This window comes from Lepidochelys olivacea (genome assembly GCF_965140295.1).
Source record: "Lepidochelys olivacea isolate rLepOli2 genome assembly, chromosome: 5".
Lineage (NCBI taxonomy): Eukaryota > Metazoa > Chordata > Testudines > Cheloniidae > Lepidochelys > Lepidochelys olivacea.
The window spans coordinates 72,319,549-72,337,613 of NC_140415.1; the positions used below are offsets into that span (position 1 = coordinate 72,319,549).

General features: G+C 39.8%; 1 protein-coding gene across 4 annotated transcripts in view; it reads left to right on the forward strand.

Annotated features, from left to right (window-relative positions):
• The window catches only part of APC (APC regulator of WNT signaling pathway), a 191,089-nt gene that overhangs the window by 104,769 nt on the left and 68,255 nt on the right, over positions 1–18,065 (forward strand). For all 4 annotated transcript variants that reach the window (XM_084627702.1, XM_084627701.1, XM_084627704.1 and 1 more), the window contains one exon: positions 9,451–9,564. In XM_084627702.1, coding sequence (XP_084483828.1) covers positions 9,451–9,564 — 114 coding nt within the window. The remainder of the gene's footprint in view (positions 1–9,450; positions 9,565–18,065) is intronic.

The window sequence follows — 18,065 nt, forward strand, 5'->3', positions numbered from 1 at the left end:
TGACTGGCCTGTAGTTCCCAGGATCCTGCTTCTTCCTTTTTAAAAGATGGGCACTACATTAGCCTTTTTCCAGTCATCCGGGACCTCCCCCGATTGCCATGAGTTTTCAAAGATAATGGCCAATGGCTCTGCAGTCACATCCGCCAACTCCTTTAGCACTCTCGGATGCAGTGCATCCAGCCCCATGGACTTGTGCTCGTCCAGCTTTTCTAAATAGTCCAGAACCACTTCTTTCTTCACAGAGGGCTGGTCAGCTCCTCCCCATGCTGTGCTGCCCAGTGCAGCAGTCTGGAAGCTGACCTGGTTCGTGAAGACAGAGGCAAAAAAAGCATTGAGTACATTAGGTTTTTCCACGTCCTCTGTCACTAGGTTGCCTCCCTCATTCAGTAAGGGGCCCACACTTTCCTTAACTTTCTTCTTGTTGCTAACATACCTGAAGAAACCCTTCTTGTTACTCTTACCTTCTCTTGCTAGCTGCACCTCCAGGTGTGATTTGGCCTTCCTGATTTCACTCCTGCATGCCCGAGCAATATCTTTATACTCTTCCCTGGTCATTTGTCCAATCTTCCACTTCTTGTAAGCCTCTTTTTTATGTTTAAGATCAGCAAGGATTTCACTGTTAAGCCAAGCTGGTCGCCTGCCATATTTACTGTTCTTTCTACACATCGGGATGGTTTGTCCCTGTAACCTCAATAAGGATTCTTTAAAATACAGCCAGCTCTCCTAGACTCCTTCCCCCCCTATGTTATTCTCCCAGAGGATGCTGCCCATCAGTTCCCTGTGGTTGTCAAAATCTGCTTTTCTGAAGTCCAGGGTCCGTATTCTGCTGCTCTCCTTTCTTCCCTGTGTCAGGATCCTGAACTCAACCATCTCATGGTCACTGTCTCCCAGGTTCCCATCCACTTTTGCTTCCCCTACTAATTCTTCCTGGTTTGTGAGAAGCAGGTCAAGAAGAGCTCTGCCCCTAGTTGGTTCCTCCAGCACTTGCACCAGGAAATCGTCCCCTACACTTTCCAAAAACTTCTTGGATTGTCTGTGCACCGCTGTATTGCTCTCCCAGCAGATATCAGGGTGGTTGAAGTCTGCCATGAGAACCAGGGCCTGCTATCTAGTAACTTCCGTTGGTTTCTGGAAGAAAGTCTCATCCACCTCACCCCCCTGATACGGTGGTCTATAGCAGACTCCCACCACAACATCACCCTTGTTGCTCACGCTTCTAAACTTAATCCAAAGACACTCAGGTTTTTCTGCAGTTTCATACCGGAGCTCTGAGCAGTCATACTGCTCTCTTACATACAATGCAACTCCCCCACCTTTTCTGCCCTGCCTGTCCTTCCTGAACAGTTTATATTCATCCATGACAGTACTCCAGTCATGTGAGTTATCCCACCAAGTCTCTTTTATTCCAATCACATCATAATTCCTTGACTGTGCCAGGACTTCCAGTTCTCCCTGCTTGTTTCCCAGGCTTCTTGCATTTGTGTATAGGCACTTGAGATAACTTGCTGTGTGTCCTCCTTTCTTAGTATGAGGCAGGAGCCCTCCCCTTTCGTGTTCTCCTGCTCGTGCTTCCTCCCGGTATCCCATATCCCCACTTACCTCAGGGCTTTTGTCTCCTTCCCCCAGTCAACCTAGTTTAAAGTCCTCCTCACTAGGTTAGACAGCCTGCTTCCAAAGATGCTCTTCCCTCTCTTCGTTAGGTGAAGCCTGTCTCTGCCTAGCACTCTTCCTTCTTGGAACACCATCCCATGGTCAAAGACTCCAAAGCCTTCTCTCTGACACCACCTGCGTAGCCATTCGTTGACTTCCACGATTCAACAGTCTCTACCCAGGCCTTATTTGCACTGTAAGAAACAAAAGAAAATGTATTTTTCAATTCACCTAATACAAGTACTGTAGTGCAGTCCCTTTATCATGAAAGTTGAACTTACAAATGTAGAATTATGTACAAAAAAAAAAACTGCATTCAAAAATAAAACAATGTAAAACTTCAGAGCCTACAAATCCACTCAGTTCTACTTCTTATTCAGCCAATCGCTCAAACAAGCTTGTTACATTAGTGGGAGATAATGCTGCCCACTTCTTTTTTACAGTGTCACCTGAAAGTGAGAACAGGCATTCGCATGGCATTGTTGTAGCTGGCATTGCAATATTTTTACGTGCCAGAGATGCTTAAAAGTCATATGCCTCTTCATGCTTCGACCACCATTCCAGAGGACACGTGTCCATGATGATGACGGGTTCTGCTCAATAACTATCCAAACAGTGCAGACTGACACATGTTCATTTTCATCATCTGAGTCAGATGGCACCAACAGGAGGTTGATTTTGATGGTTTGGGTTCCGTAGGTACCGCATTGGAGTGTTGCTCTTTTGACTTCTGAAAGCATGTTCCACATCTTGTTCCTCTCAGATTTTGGAGGGCACTTCAGATTCTTAAACCTTGCGTCAAGTCCTGTTGCTATCTTTAGAAATCTCACATTGTTATCTTCTTTGCGCTTTGTGAAATCTGCAGCAAAAGTGTTCTTAAAATGAAGAACATGTGCTGAGTCGTCGTCTGAGACTACTATAACATGAAATATATGGCAGAATGTGGGTAAAATAGAGATGGAGACATACAATTCTCCCCCAAAGAGTACAGTCACAAATTTAATTAATACATTCTTTTTTTAACAAGTGTCATCAGCATGGAAGCATGTCCTCTGGAATGATGGCTAAAGCATGAAGGGGCATACAAATGTTTAGCATATCTGGTATGAAAATAGCTTGCAATGCCAGCTACAAAAGTCCCATGCAAACGCCTGTTCTCACTTTCAGGTGACATTGTAAACAAGAAGAGGGCAGCATTGTCTCCCGTAAATGTAAACATACTTGTTTGTCTTAGCAATTGGCTGAATGAGAAGTAGGACTGAGTGAACTTGTAGGCTCTAAAGTTTTACATTATTTTGTTTTTGAGTGCAGTTACGTAACAAAAAATCTACATTTATAAAAGTTGCACTTTCACGATAAAGAGATTGCACTAAAGTACTTATGAGATTAATTGAAAAATACTGTTTCTTTTTTTTATCATTTTTATACTGCAAATATTTGTAATAAAAATAATATAAAGTGAGAGGTATACATTTTGTATTCTGTGTTGTAATTGAAATCAATATATTTGAAAATGTAGAATAACATCCAAAAATATGTAATAAATTTCAATTGGTATTCTATTTAACAATGCAATTAAAACTGCAATTAATTTTTTGAGTTAATCACATGAGTTAACTGTGATTAATTGACAGCCCTAATTATATACATTTAAATGTATGATATATTTGTGTACGGTTGAAAACCTCTGTGTAGTCTGATTATTTTTTTAATGAAGCTTCATGTATAGTGAAGTTTGTTCTGTGGAAAAAATATTTCTTCCCTTCAGGCAAATAAATAAAATATATGGCACATGACAATAAATAACATTGTATTAAAAGATTAGAAAAGTAAATTTTAAATTTGGCTCTAAAATTATCATTTAAAACTATATGAATGCCCTAGGGAAAAGAATTCCAACACATTCCAATATCCTGGAGTTAGGATAAATCTGAGATACACTGAAGAAAAAGAATTGAAGAGAGGCCAAAGTGTATGTGCAACGTATGAGATGGAATGTAAACCTAAATTTGGCAAATATAAAGTTTTGAGATACATCTCAAGCAAGTACAGGTTGTTATTTTTTAGTTTTTTATAATGTGTAAATAGGCAAATTATATACCAAATTTCTGCCCAGTGCCATATTTTTAAAAAGCTATATGTTAAAATGCTAAAATCAGGAGCCTAGGACATATCTGTCCACAGAAATACCCAGTGAAGTTTGTGGGATAGGGAACTTCTCCAGGATCTCCTTAATAATGTGGTATGGGGCGGTTATCCCATCAAGAAGCAAGGTTTGTTTCTATCTTCCACCATGCTTAATGCTTCAGGGTTCCACCCAGAACCCAGAGGTCCTGGGGGATCCACCAAAGGCTGGGACCCTTGATGCCGACTGTAGGTTATCCCTAGTTCAACACTCAGTACCCTGATTTACTCTAATCCTGGACATGCAAAACTTCCCTTGTATACCCCATTATCCCTCTTCAAAGATTTATTTTCCCTAGTAGAAGGGGATGTGTCAAGGCTGAATCCCCACTCTGGCACTTCAAGTGCAGAAGGTGGAGGCCCACAAGGATTTTAAAAATTAATACTTGCCACTCCAGGCTTGTATTACACTCCCAAGGTTACAACTTTTCTCTGACCTTGGCTTAGTAAACGCTGCCACCACCCAAATGCAAAAAAAGCTCTTGAACCCAGGAAGGAGCACTTGGGAATTCCTCCCTGTGGGGTACCCTCAAGCCCTTTCAGCCCCCTCTGGGGAAGAGCTGAGAAAGAAACAAAGGAAATTAGCTATTGCCACCAGCTAATTAAACAACATATGCACAAACCTCTTAGGACACCAAAAATCCAATTCTGTTCTTAAAAAAGGTAAATTTTATTAAAAAGAAAAGGGAAGAAAATGCATCTGGAACTTAGGCTTTTGCTAGATTTTAAAGGAGCAATTCCAAAAATTAAGCACCCAAAATAGCTTTCTTGGGGGTTCAGCTTAAAGGTTACAAGCAAAACAAAAGTATCTGGAGTCAGTACACAGGAGATCCACAAGCCAAAATAAAGAAATAAACCTGATTGTGTCTATTTAAACATTCCCTGTCCAATGATTTTTTCTTGGTATGGAAGATTAATTTTCATACCTGGTTCAAGTCTTACACAGCATTCCTGCTTATAGCATTGCTGCTCCGTATCTCCTTCTCTGAAGAATAACAGACAAAGTGGAAGGTTTTTTTCCATTTTAAAAAGTTCTAGCCTTCCCATTGGCTCTTTTTTGGTTGGGTGCCCACTCCTTTTCTTTTACCTGTGGGGTTGGTAACCCTTTACAGGTAAAGCAAGCAGAGAACAGCCACCGAGAGGTACTTTATAGCTAACTGGCTGGCTGGGCGTTCATAAAAGGGACCTACCGCCACCCCCTTTCATTCATTACATGATGCATCCTAGAAGGAGCTGACTGAGGAGATAGCTGAGCCATTAGCGATTATCTTTGAAAAGTCATGGAAGACAGGAGAGATTCCAGAAGACTGGAAAAGGGCAAATATAGTGCCAATCTATAAAAAGGGAAATAAGGACATCCCAGAGAATTACAGACCTGTCATCTTAACTTCTGTACCTGGAAAGATAATGGAGCAAATAATTAAGCAATCAATTTGCAGACATCTAGAAGATAAGGTGATAAGTAACAATCATTACGGATGTGTCAAAAACAAATAGTGTCAAACCAACCTGACAGCTTTCTTTCAGGATAACAAGCCTTGTGGATAAGGGGGAAGCGGTAGACGTGATGTATCTTGACTTTTTAGTAAAGTTTTTGATAATGTCTCGCATGACCTTCTCATAAACAAACTAGGGAAATGCAACCTAGATGGAGCTACTATAAGATGGATGCAAAGCTGGTTGGAAAACTGTTCCCAGAGAGTAATCATCTGTGGTTCACAGTCATACTGGAAATGCATAATGAGTGGGGTCCTGCAGGGATAAGTTCTGGGTCCAGTTCCGTTCAACATCTTCATCAGTGGTTTAGATAATGGGATACGGCGTACACTTATAAAGTTTGTGGATGATAGCAAGATGGGAGGGGTTGCAAGTGCTTTGGAGGATGGGATTAAAATTCAAAATGATCTGGACAAACTGGAGAAACGGTCTGAAGTAAATACAATGAAATTCAATAAGGACAAATGCAAAATACTCCATTTAGAAAGGAACAATCAGTTGTACACATACAAAATGGGAAATGACTGACTAGGAAGGAGTACTGCAGAAAGGGATCTGGAGGTCATAGTGGACCACAAACTAAATATGAGTCAACAGTGTAACGCTGTTGCAAAAAAAAGTGAACATCCTTCTCGGATGTATTAGGAGGAGTGTCGTAAGCAAGACACGAGAAGTAAAGGAATTGGCGGCTGTGATTGCAGAGCCATTGGCCATTATCTTTGAAAACTCGTGGCGAACGGGGGAAGTCCCAGATGACTGGAAAAAGGCTAATGTAGTGCCAATCTTTAAAAAAGGGAAGAAGGAGGATCCTGGGAACTACAGGCCAGTCAGCCTCACCTCAGTCCCCGGAAAAATCATGGAGCAGGGTCCTCAAGGAATCAATCCTGAAGCACTTACATGAGAGGAAAGTGATCAGGAACAGTCAGCATGGATTCACCAAGGGAAGGTCATGCCTGACTAATCTAATCGCCTTCTATGATGAGATTACTGGTTCTGTGGACGAAGGGAAAGCAGTGGATGTATTGTTTCTTGACTTTAGCAAAGCTTTTGACACGGTCTCCCACAGTATTCTTGCCAGCAAGTTAAAGTAGTACGGGCTGGATGAATGCACTATAAGGTGGGTAGAAAGCTGGCTAGATTGTCGGGCTCAACGGGTAGTGATCAATGGCTCCATGTCTAGTTGGCAGCCGGTATCAAGTGGAGTGCCCCAGGGGTCGGTCCTTGGGCCGGTTTTGTTCAATATCTTAAATGATCTGGAGGATGGTGTGGATTGCACCCTCAGCAAATTTGCGGATGATACTAAACTGGGAGGAGTGGTAGATACGCTGGAGGGCAGGGATAGGATACAGAGGGACCTAAACAAATTGGAGGATTGGGCCAAAAGAAATTTGATGAGGTTCAATAAGGACAAGTGCAGGGTCCTGCACTTAGGATGGAAGAACCCAATGTACAGCTACAGACTAGGGACCGAATGGCTAGGCAGCAGTTCTGCGGAAAAGGACCTAGAGGTGACAGTGGACGAGAAGCTGGATATGAGTTAGCAGTGTGCCCTTGTTGCCAAGAAGGCCAATGGCACTTTGGGATGTATAAGTAGGGGCATAGCGAGCAGATCGAGGGACGTGATCGTTCCCCTCTATTCGACATTGGTGAGGCCTCATCTGGAGTACTGTGTCTAGTTTTGGGCCCCACACTACAAGAAGGATGTGGATACATTGGAGAGAGTCCAGCGAAGGGCAACAAAAATGATTAGGGGTCTGGAACACATGAGTTATGAGGAGAGGCTGAGGGAACTGGGATTGTTTAGTCTGCAGAAGAGAAGAATGAGAGGGGATTTGATAGCTGCTTTCAACTACCTGAGAGGTGGTTCCAGAGAGGATGGTTCTAGACTATTCTCAGTGGTAGAAGAGGACAGGACAAGGAGTAATGGTCTCAAGTTGCAGTGGGGGAAGTTTAGGTTGGATATTAGGAAAAACTTCTTCACTAGGAGGGTGGTGAAACACTGGAATGCATTACCTAGGGAGGTGGTAGAATCTCCTTCCTTAGAAGTTTTTAAGGTCAGGCTTGACAAAGCCCTGGCTGGGATGATTTAATTGGGGATTGGTCCTGCTTTGAGCAGGGGGTTGGACTAGATGACCTCCTGAGGTCCCTTCCAACCCTGATATTCTATGATTCTAATTCTTCCGCTCTACTCAGTGTTGATTAGGCCTCAACTGGGGTATTGTGTCCAGTTCTGGGCACCACATTTTAGGAAGGATGTGGACAAATTTTCCAGAGAAGAGCGACAGAAATGATTAAAGTTCTAGAAAACATGACCTATGAGGGAAGATTGAAAAAATTGGGTTTGTTTAGTCTGGAAAAGAGAAGACTGAGAGGGGACATGATAACTTAACTGTTTTCAAGTATGTAAAAGAGGAAGAAGAAAAGCAATGGGCTTAAATTGCAGCAAGATAGGTTTAGGTTAGACATTAAGAAAAACTTCCTGTCAGCGTGAAATAAATTGCCTAGGGAGGTTGTGGAATTTCTATCATTGGAGATTTTAAAGACCATGTTAGACAAACATCTGTCAGGAGTGGTCTAGATAATACTTAGTCCTGCCATGAGTGTAAGGGACTGGACTAGATGACATCTTGAGGTCCCTTCCAGTTCTATGATTCTATGATTAAATTGATTTTTCTTGCAGGCTTTTATTTTTTGTCTATTAATTTTCAAAAGAACAGTACTTTTAAGTCTACATGAAGATGTTTAAAACTAGACTTGCTTGATGCCCTAGACAATATGCTGTGTGGGACCACCTGTAACTTTATTAATGGATTGGTGATTGACTAATCCATTACCAATATTGATCTTTTAGAGCACAGTGGTCAATAAATGTTCAGTCACTTGAGTGCTACTGCATTAGGAATATTGGTATCATTATCATTAGAATAAGAGTCCCTAGAAGCACATGAGAAACCATTGCAATTTATCAACAAATCCACTAAGCAGATAAACAATCCTGCAACCATTGAAATACAATAACAGACAGACAGATTGTGTAAAGGGTTGAGCCCTATGACTGGCATTACTCACATCTCGCAGGTCCTGCTGGGGGACCGTGGAGTGGCAGTCATTATCTTCCTCCTCCTCCTCCTGTGGTTGTCATCCTGGCTCTCCCCCTTGGCACCCTTCCCTCCCACTCCTCTTCCCCTGGCACAGAGGATGGGAAACACCTTTTTATCCTGAGTTATGCATATGCCTGCTAAGGTTCATGCATATGCATAAGGGTTCCAACTCCTTTTCTCTTATCCATACTTCCACACCCCACTAATTTAGGAATGCCCCATTTCTTATTGGCTGTCTCCTTAGTTTCCCTCATTCTCATTAACATCTCTGTCAGAAAGTTACCATAGCAACTAGAGGTTATTACAGAATCCCCCAAAATGTTACTGTTTGGCATCTTGTGGTATTAACTGGCACATTGCAGCATATTTTCAGGTCTGTTGCTTCATAGTTTCCAGAACATCAGCACGTACCCCATCTTTTACTTTAATATTACCCTTTACTGGTACAAGGTTACTTTAGTCTTGCCAAACTGTTTCATGCCTACGGCCTTGTGCGACTAAGCTGATTATATCACAGGCCTGTAGGCCCCATGTTACAGCATTAATTAATACTTATATTTCACCTCTAGACCCCAAATCTACTTAATATGTTTTATTCTTGGGGTATGAGCTTGATAATCTACTGCATCTAACAATACTGTAGTAAAAGTACCTGTATTAGCAGTGGTTGATTAATATGTACATAGAAGTTTTTTTTTTTCATACTTAGAAAGCTTGCAGAATAAATAAGTCTTCTAGTGGTATGCTGATTTACATATTTTGGTGTCTGAATCCTCCTTGCATGTTGTGGTGTGGTCTTTTGTTTAGACAGCTTACGTGATTTACAGGAAAAAAGCTAGCCGTTGGATACTAGTATGTATCCTTGTTGATAACCAATAAAATTTTATTTTAGGCCCAGTGTTCAGTTTTTGTCTAGATTTATGAAGTACCAGTATGAAATTAATTGTTCTGCATTTGTTCAGGATAGTTTTTATCCAGAATTGCTTGCTAAAATGTCTTTTCCGTGTTTGGATTCCAGTTCTCCTTGCAAACAGACATGACAAGAAGGCAGTTAGAATATGAAGCGAGGCAAATCAGAGCTGCCATGGAAGAACAATTAGGTACTTGTCAGGACATGGAGAAGCGGGCACAGGTAATGTAATTTTTTTTTAAACTATGTTTTACTTTTTAAAGTTAAACTGAATAGAATGGGTTATCCTTTTGATTTTCTTAAATGATTGGTGATTGTGTCTTTGAACGTTTATGAACATAGCAGTGTCTTAGAGTTTTTCCACGTAGAGAACTTTTTAAATATTAAAATGGGTATCAAAACATGTATTGTACAAAATCCCTGCCCTCTACAGTAAATGAACAAATATCCCTCTACTGGATTAGTAGAAGACTTAGGAGCAGTTTTGAGAATTTATGAGGTAGAAAATCCTTCCAAAAGGGGAGTATTTTTAAATATTGGTTAATGAGTATTATAACTGTAATTTTAAATAACATGTGTCTGAAACTGCATTTTTTTCTATTCTGCTATACTGTCTTCTTTTAGTTTGCATTATTGAGTTTAAAATAAAATCCCACTGCTTTTGTTAAACTTTGTCACCAAAGTACATATATAAAGGGCTAATCATTAAGTCCAGATGAACCAACAAAAATATACTCATACTCATAAACTCATATTCCCATAAATCCCTGTTTGCTCCAGCAAAGGGTTGTTTTGCCTTCATGAATGCATGCATAATTTTGCAAGCAGACTATTTCATCCATATTTGAAAATAGAACCCAAAATGGAGCTGTGTGGCACGAGAAATGGAAATTATCAATTGCTGACTGCTGATGCAGACTACTGTCACTGTGTCAATGTTGGATAACCTTGATAATTCATTACCACCAGTTCCAAAGCATTTACGTAAATAACTCTCAGCAGAATTGCATGCTTTCTTGTGACTGAAAGTTTTATCAAAATGAATTAATCAAAGTAATATACTCTTCAATCTTCATTTTCTTCATTGAACTCTCACTTTAATACAAAATAAATATGAAGTAATTTTAATTAGTCAAGTGTCTAATTATTTTTAAGAAGATTTTTCATAATGAAACAGGTAAACAAACTAGTGGGACTTTCCCGGTATCCCTGGTTTATGTAAAATTCATTTTTGGCAGCATAATCTGTAGTTTCTCATTTTAAGACTCACTCTTTCAGGTGTGTAGATTAAGGCTGTAGGAGAAAGCAATGCTGAACCACCAGCAGAAGTGTTAAATGTAGTCCTTTATTATGAACACTTTGGTATGGTGAAGTAAGATGAGTGGGAACTGTAGCCTGGATGCCCAGCTTTTATGGGCACTCAAAAGAGCCGCTTCTGTTGTTTGAAGTAGGAGTAACGGATATATTTAAAATGGCACACCCTATCTGGTCACTGGTTTTAACCTTTAAACACTCTTCCTCTCTCTTCTCTCCCTCCACTCCCCAACTGTAGCTTTATTATTTTGAAAGGATGTTATCTCTAAGTAGCTACCTCCTTATATGTTCTGTTTTCTGCTAGGAATTAACATAGGTAGATCTTTGTTCATGAAACCCTTTAAAAATGTTCACTGTCCTGTTGATTGTAATCAAAGCACCATCCCTATATTTCTACAAAATTCAGAAAAAGAAGGGAAGATATGTGTGTGTGTGCAAGAAAACTATAACTTTCTTCTGAACATGACCTCTAGCTCATCCTGGATTTTTCATATCAAGGGTAGAAATTGTGATATTAAAAATAGATAAAAGCTAACTGGCTTTCCTAGGAGTAAACTGACATGTTGATAGTGAACTCTATGTAGATTAGTTCACCATAGTGTTCAAGTAATATAAACTAGGCTATTCAAACTTGCAAATGCAATGAACTCATACATTCTGCAGCTTTCATTCTGCTCCATGGTTTTCTAAGCTTTTAATGTCTTCTGTCAGAATGTATATCTGACACTAAACATTTCACATGTAAAACGTAAGCTTGTGGAAAAAGAAACAATTTAGCCATATAAAAATGTGAAAACAATTAAAAGAGCCATATTACAAAGGAGGTTAGCCATTTAAATAGTTGTTAAGGAAGTTATAATAAACTGACTTGGTCCACTTCCTAGAGTTCATAACTTCATGTGGAGATTAGAATTGACAAAAAGAGAAAACAGATTTAACCTGTTTTGTTTAACTTGACCCTTTGAACAATTCTGTAATACTGCTGCTGTTAATAGAGAGAGGTTAGAACCATGGATTTTAACTCTTTAAGATTTTGGAGAGATTAAAAGTTAAAAATTTTAATCCTGCCCTTACAAATTTTGTTTCTACTTGAATTAAAAATGAGAAGGCTCTTATTTGTCCTGAACATATAATCATAGAAATGTAACCCTGGAAAGGACTTTGAGAGGTGATCTAGTCCAGTGTTTTCAAACTTTTTTTCCTCGCGACCTAGTTGAAGAAAATTGTGGATGCCCGCCACCCAACGTAACTCTAGTTAAAAGATATAATTTTCATAAAATCATAATAATGCAATACATTCCAGCTTTAACCCACTTTACATAACTAACAGTAGACAAAGTCATTACTTTTAAACAAAACACTATAAAGGCGATCAGGTTAAGTTTTACTTACTTAATGTGACTGGTGGGGCTGTGTGTTCCTCATGATCTCGTTCCAGTCAGGATTGCAGGATGAAAGGGCTACCAGCATATCAGGTCCACTGTTCAGTCAGTTTCTTTCTTTAGTTTTTAATCTTGTCAAAGTTTAAAATCCAGCTTCACACATGTGGGTTGTTGTGAAAGGTAGTGACAAGAGCACACTTACTTTACTTAGCTGTGGATATTCTTTGGAAACACTGATCCAAAATGATGACAGGTTTATTGACTTGTGCCGTGTTTTCAGAGTGTTATCACAGGTGAGATGCAGCAGCTCATTCTCTTGCTCAGACGTGAGATTTAGCTCCATTATTGCCTCACGGTTTTTGAAAGCAAAAGGATCTTTCACCAGAGTTTTTCATTCAAATATTCAAACTCCTTTATTGGGAAATTGCGACTAAACTGTCAGAGCTGCAAGATGTAACTGTCTGATAGTTTTCATTTCATTCACTTTTTCCTCACTGGTAGTGTTCTCCTCAATGTGTTGTAACAGTGTTGGGAACATGTAGTAGCTGGGCCGATTACTTTTCAGACGTGCTTGCCACAGTGCCAATGACTTCTGAATCACTTATATCTCTTCACAATGTTGAAACAAATCATTGCATCTTCCTTGTAACTTCAAGTTTAGTTCATTTAAAATCGAGAAAATGTCAACAAGGTATGACAACGTATTAACCAACTGTCATCAAATAAAGTTGCCAAGTTACTGTTTCCCCACCCAAAAAAATAAATGTTGTTCCTGGGTTTTTACACCCTGATAAGTACTGTGCCCCATGACAGCCACTTATTTCAGTGTGAAACAGTAAATGCATGTGTCCTGTTCCCATGTCTGAGCGTAGCACTTCAGAAACCCTGCTGTTAAGTGAGCACCCTTTAATGAAGTTTACGATTTTGACTACTTCCTTCAGTACTGCCATAAGATCAGCAGGAATACCCCTGGACGCCAAAGCTTCGCGGTGAATGAAACAGTGATTCCAAACAATGTCATTGCCAGCTGCATCACAGATTTTTTTCACAACTCCACTTTTCTTTCTGGTCATATTTGCTGCATCCTAGGTGAAGGCGCTCAAGTGGCTCCATGCGGCTCTTGCCCACAGGCACCACCCCTCCTCCCCCAGTTCCCATTGGCTGGTTCCTGGCCAGTGGGAGTGTGAAGCCTGTGCTCAGGGTGGGGGCAGCGTGCGGAGCCCTGTGGCCCCCCTGCCTAGAAGCCAGACCCACTGCTTCCAGGCGCAGTACGGTGTCGGAACAGTTAGGACTAGCCTGCCTTAGCTGGGCAGCACCACTGACGGGACTTTTAACATCCCGGTCAGCAGTGCTGACCAGAGCCGCTAGGGTCCTTGGGTGCTGAGCAAGGCAACCCAGTGCCTTACATGCCATGACCCAGTACTGGGTCACGACCCGCCCTTTGAAAACCACTGATCTAGTCCAGCCTCTTGCACTGAGACAAGAAAGACATGTGGAAAGAAAGATGATGCAAGGGATATAGTTTAATTAGGCCACAACCTTATTACTTAACTCATCTGGGAGCTAACCAGCAATAATTTGTAAAAGGAAGGTCATGATTCCTTCCTTAATCACTTTCCTCTAGTGGAAGGCTGCTCCCATTCCTCCTCCCAACATGTTCCCAGCCGATTGCTGGGAGCCCACTGCCCTCTCCTTCTATGAGGGTTAAGGGACTGGGGAAAAGGGGGCTGTGTTTCAGCTGTACCAGACATTAGGAGCCCTAATCCTTTCCCCAGCTTCTTTAGGGCTTGTTTCCCCTAAGTCCACTTCCAATTCTGATTTATCAGTGAACCAGACTGTCAAACAAACACTTGCACTGGATAGGAGCCAGTATTTTCCCTGAGCCCCACCAGCTCATGTGATGCCCCCCCCCACTCTCAAAGTCTCTGGGGGGGGACCTTAAAGGGATATACTACCCTTTTTTCGCACCAGTCAAGATAAAGGGAATCTTGCCTTAAGGTTGTGGAGCTTACATTTTCTAGATTCAGATGTGTCTGAAATTTTGTAAGCATAACTGTTCTTGTGAGATTTTGGCTCAGACTATCAGAAATCTTGTGGAAACAGGTGGCTTTACAAAATTTCCTATATTTTTGGCCCCAAACTCTTAAACTGTTCAGGATTTCAGCACTGTCAAATCTGTTCACAAATCTTAACCTAAATCTAACCTAGATTAGAGCTTCAGTTTAGTATTTATAGATATTGCTTCATTCTAGCATTTATAGATACTACATCTTTAGATGTCTGAAATATTCTTACATCTAACTTATTTTTCCTAACCTTATTAAGTGTTTTAAATCAGATATTATTATAGTTTTATTTTAGCTTTACAAAAGTGATGATAAATTCACCTGTAATCACACTCATTAGTAAAATTATAATTAATTATAATAAAGTATTATTAGGATTTGTACACTGTATTTTGCATAGGAAGACTCTTTATCCGCAAGTCTTTTGTTAATAATCGAGATGATTTAGAACATTAGAACAGCCATACTGGGTCAGACCAAAGGTCCATCTAGCCCAGTGGCCAGTGCCAGTTGCCCCAGAAAGAATGAACAGAACAGGTAATCATCAAGTAATCCATCCCTGGTCGCCCATTCCCAGCTTCTGGCAAAGAGAGGCTAGGGACAGCATCCCTGCCCGTCCTAGCTGATAGCCATTGATGGACCTATCCTCCATGAACTTATCTAGTTCTTTTTTGAACCCTGTTATAGTTTTCGCCTTCACCACATCCCTGGCAAAGAGTTCCATAGGTTGACTGTGCATTGTTTGAAAACTTAGAAGTATTATTTTTTAAATGAATTTGATAGAAATTAGGGCTGTCAATAGCAGTTAAATCATGTGATTAACTAAAAAAATTAATTGCAATTAAAAATTAATCACACTGTTAATAGAATTGAATACCAATTGAAATTTATTAAATATTTTTGGATTTTTTCTTCATTTTCAAATATATTATTTAGATTACAACACAGAATACAAAGCGTACAGTGCTCAATTTATATTATTTTTCATTACAAATATTTGCTCTGTAAAAAAGATTAACAAAAGCAATAATATTTTCAGTTCATCTCATACAAGTACTTTAGTGAAATCTCTATATTATGAAAGTGCAACTTACAAATGTAGATTTTCTTTTTGTTACATAACTGCACTCAAAAAAAACAATGTAAAACTTTAGAGCCTACAAGTCCACTCAATCCTCCTCCTTCAGCCAATTGCTAAGAGAAACAAGTTTGTTTACATTTACGGGAGATAATGCCACCCACTTCTTAATTACAATGTCACCTGAAAGTGAGAACAGGCATTCGTATAGCACTGTTGTAAATGGTGTTGCAAGATATTTACTTGCCAGATGTGCTAAAGATTCATATGCCTCTTCATGCTTCGGCCATTGTTGCAGAGGACATGCTTTCATGCTGATGACGCTCGTTTAAAAAAAAATGTGTTAATTAAATTAATGACTGAACTCCTTGGGGGAGAATTGTACATCTCCTGCTCTGTTTTACCCCCATTCTACCATATATTTCATGTTATAGCAGTCTTAAATGTTGACCCAGTACGTGTTGTTCGTTTTAAGGACACTTTCACTGCAAATTTGACTAAGTACAAAGAAGATACCAATGTGAAATTTCTAAAGATAGCTACAGCACTGGACCCAAGGTTTAAGAATCTGAAGTGTCTTCCAAAATCTGATCAGGACGGGGTGTGGAGTATGCTTTCAGAAAAGTTAAATGAGCAAAACACTGATGCAGAAACTATAGAACCCAAACCACCAAAAAAGAAAATTAACCTTCTGCTGTTGGCATCTGACTCAGATTATGAAAATGAACATGCGTCAGTCCGCACTGCTTTGGATCGTTATCAAGCAGAACCTGTCGTCAGCATGGACGCAGGTCCTCTGGAATGGTGGTTGAATCATGAAGGGACATATGAATCTTTAGTGCACGTGTGGCATGTAAATATCTTGCGATGCTGGCCACAGCAATACCATGCAAGTGCCTGTTCTCACTTTCAGGTGACATTGTAAACAAGAAGCAGGCAGCATGATCTTCTGCAAATGTAAACAAACTTGTTTGTCTGAGCGATTGGCTGAGCAAGATGTAGGACTGATTGGACTTGCATGCTCTAAAGTTTTACATTGTTTTATTTTTGAATGCAGGTTTTATTGTACATAATTCTACATTTATAAATTCAACTTTCATGACAAAGATTGCACTAAAGTACTTTATGAGGTGAATTGAAAAATACTGTTTCTTCTATCATTTTTATAGTGCACATATTTGTAATAAAAATAATATAAAGTGAGCAGTGTACACTTTGTATTCTGTGTTGTAATTAAAATCAATATATTTGAAAATGTAGCAAACATCCAAAAAAATTAAATAAATGGTATTCTGTTGTTATTTAACAGCATGATTAAATGTGATTGATTTTTTTAATTGCTTGACAGCCAAAATAGAATATATTGCAAAGAAACCAAAGGAAAAAAATGGAAATTTCATGTAAAGGACATAAAGTTAAAAGAGCATTCCTATATTCAAACAGATTAAAGGAACACTTGAAGATTAATTAAAAATCATGCTCAAAGTATCAGTAATACCCAAGTGAAGTGGTTATCAGTATAAAATTAGACATTATCTATTATATCAGTAATACTGCCCATTGTGTTAGTATTTCTCATATTTGGTTTGAGACTCAGTCTTCCATCATATTAAAGAGAAGGTAGGTGAGCTAATATCTTTTATTGGACCAACTTCTCTTGGTGGAAGATACAAACTTTGGGCTTCACAAAGTTCTTCATGTCTGAGGAAGGTAATCAGTGTCTAAGCTAAATACAAGGTGGGACAGATAGCTATACATAAGGGGCTCACACATGCTGTAGGAGACCACTTAAAATAAAATGGGCAATTAAGGGTAGGAGGAAGAGGAGTGTATTACCAATTGTTGTCATCAGTCTTAAAACCAATGTCTTTGAGTTCCTGGTTTTAGTGTCTAGCAGAGTTCTGAATTTAAGTTCCCATGTTTGCCTTTGAAAGTGTGGTGCAGGTTACCTTTGAGTACTAGGACTGAGAGGTCAGATATGGAGTGATTGCTTTGTGAAAATTGTTCACTCATGGGTGACATGATATTTTTGTCTTATCATTTTTCTCTGAGAGTTTGTTTGAGAGTGCAAAAAGAAAAGGAGCACTTGTGGCACCTTAGAGACTAACCAATTTATTTGAGCATAAGCTTTCGTGAGCTACAGCGTGAAAAAAGCTTATGCTCAAATAAATTGGTTAGTCTCTAAGGTGCCACAAGTACTCCTTTTCTTTTTGCAAATACAGACTAACACGGCTGTTACTCTGAAACCTGTCAATCTGAGAGTGTAGTGATTGTCTGGTTTCACCCATATAGTTGTTGGGGGCATTTAATGCTCTGGATGAGGTACGCCACTTGTGATAGGCATGTTTAGGACCCATGAATCTTGAAAGGTGTGTTATTGTGTAGTATTGATTGTCATAGCAGTGGAGATATGTCTGTAGGTTTTGCATCTGTTCTAACAGGGTCTAGTGTTGCTTTAAGTTGGTGTGCCTGATCTGTGGGGAGCTTGCTTCTAATGATTAGCTTGGTGAGGTTGGGGGGTTGTTTGAAGGCCAAAAGAGGGAAGATGATTTCTTTCAGTATAGGGTCTCCATCAAGTATGGATTGTAATTGTTTGATGGTACCCCAAATGGGTTCCAATGTGGGGTGGTTGGTGAAAATTAGGGGTGTTTGGTCAGCGGGTTTTTTTTTTCTGTGTTGAAGCAGGTTGTCCTGGGCTATTTGGGTGGGCCATTCTATGATGTGGTCTACTTCTCTGGTGGAGTGTTCTTGCTTGCTGAAGGTGGTTTTAAGTTTGATAAGGTATGTATCCCAGACTTTCACCTTGGCGCAAATTCTGTAGTATTTGAGTACCTGGCTGCACATAACAGATTTCTTGGTGTGTCTGGGTTAGTTACTGGATCT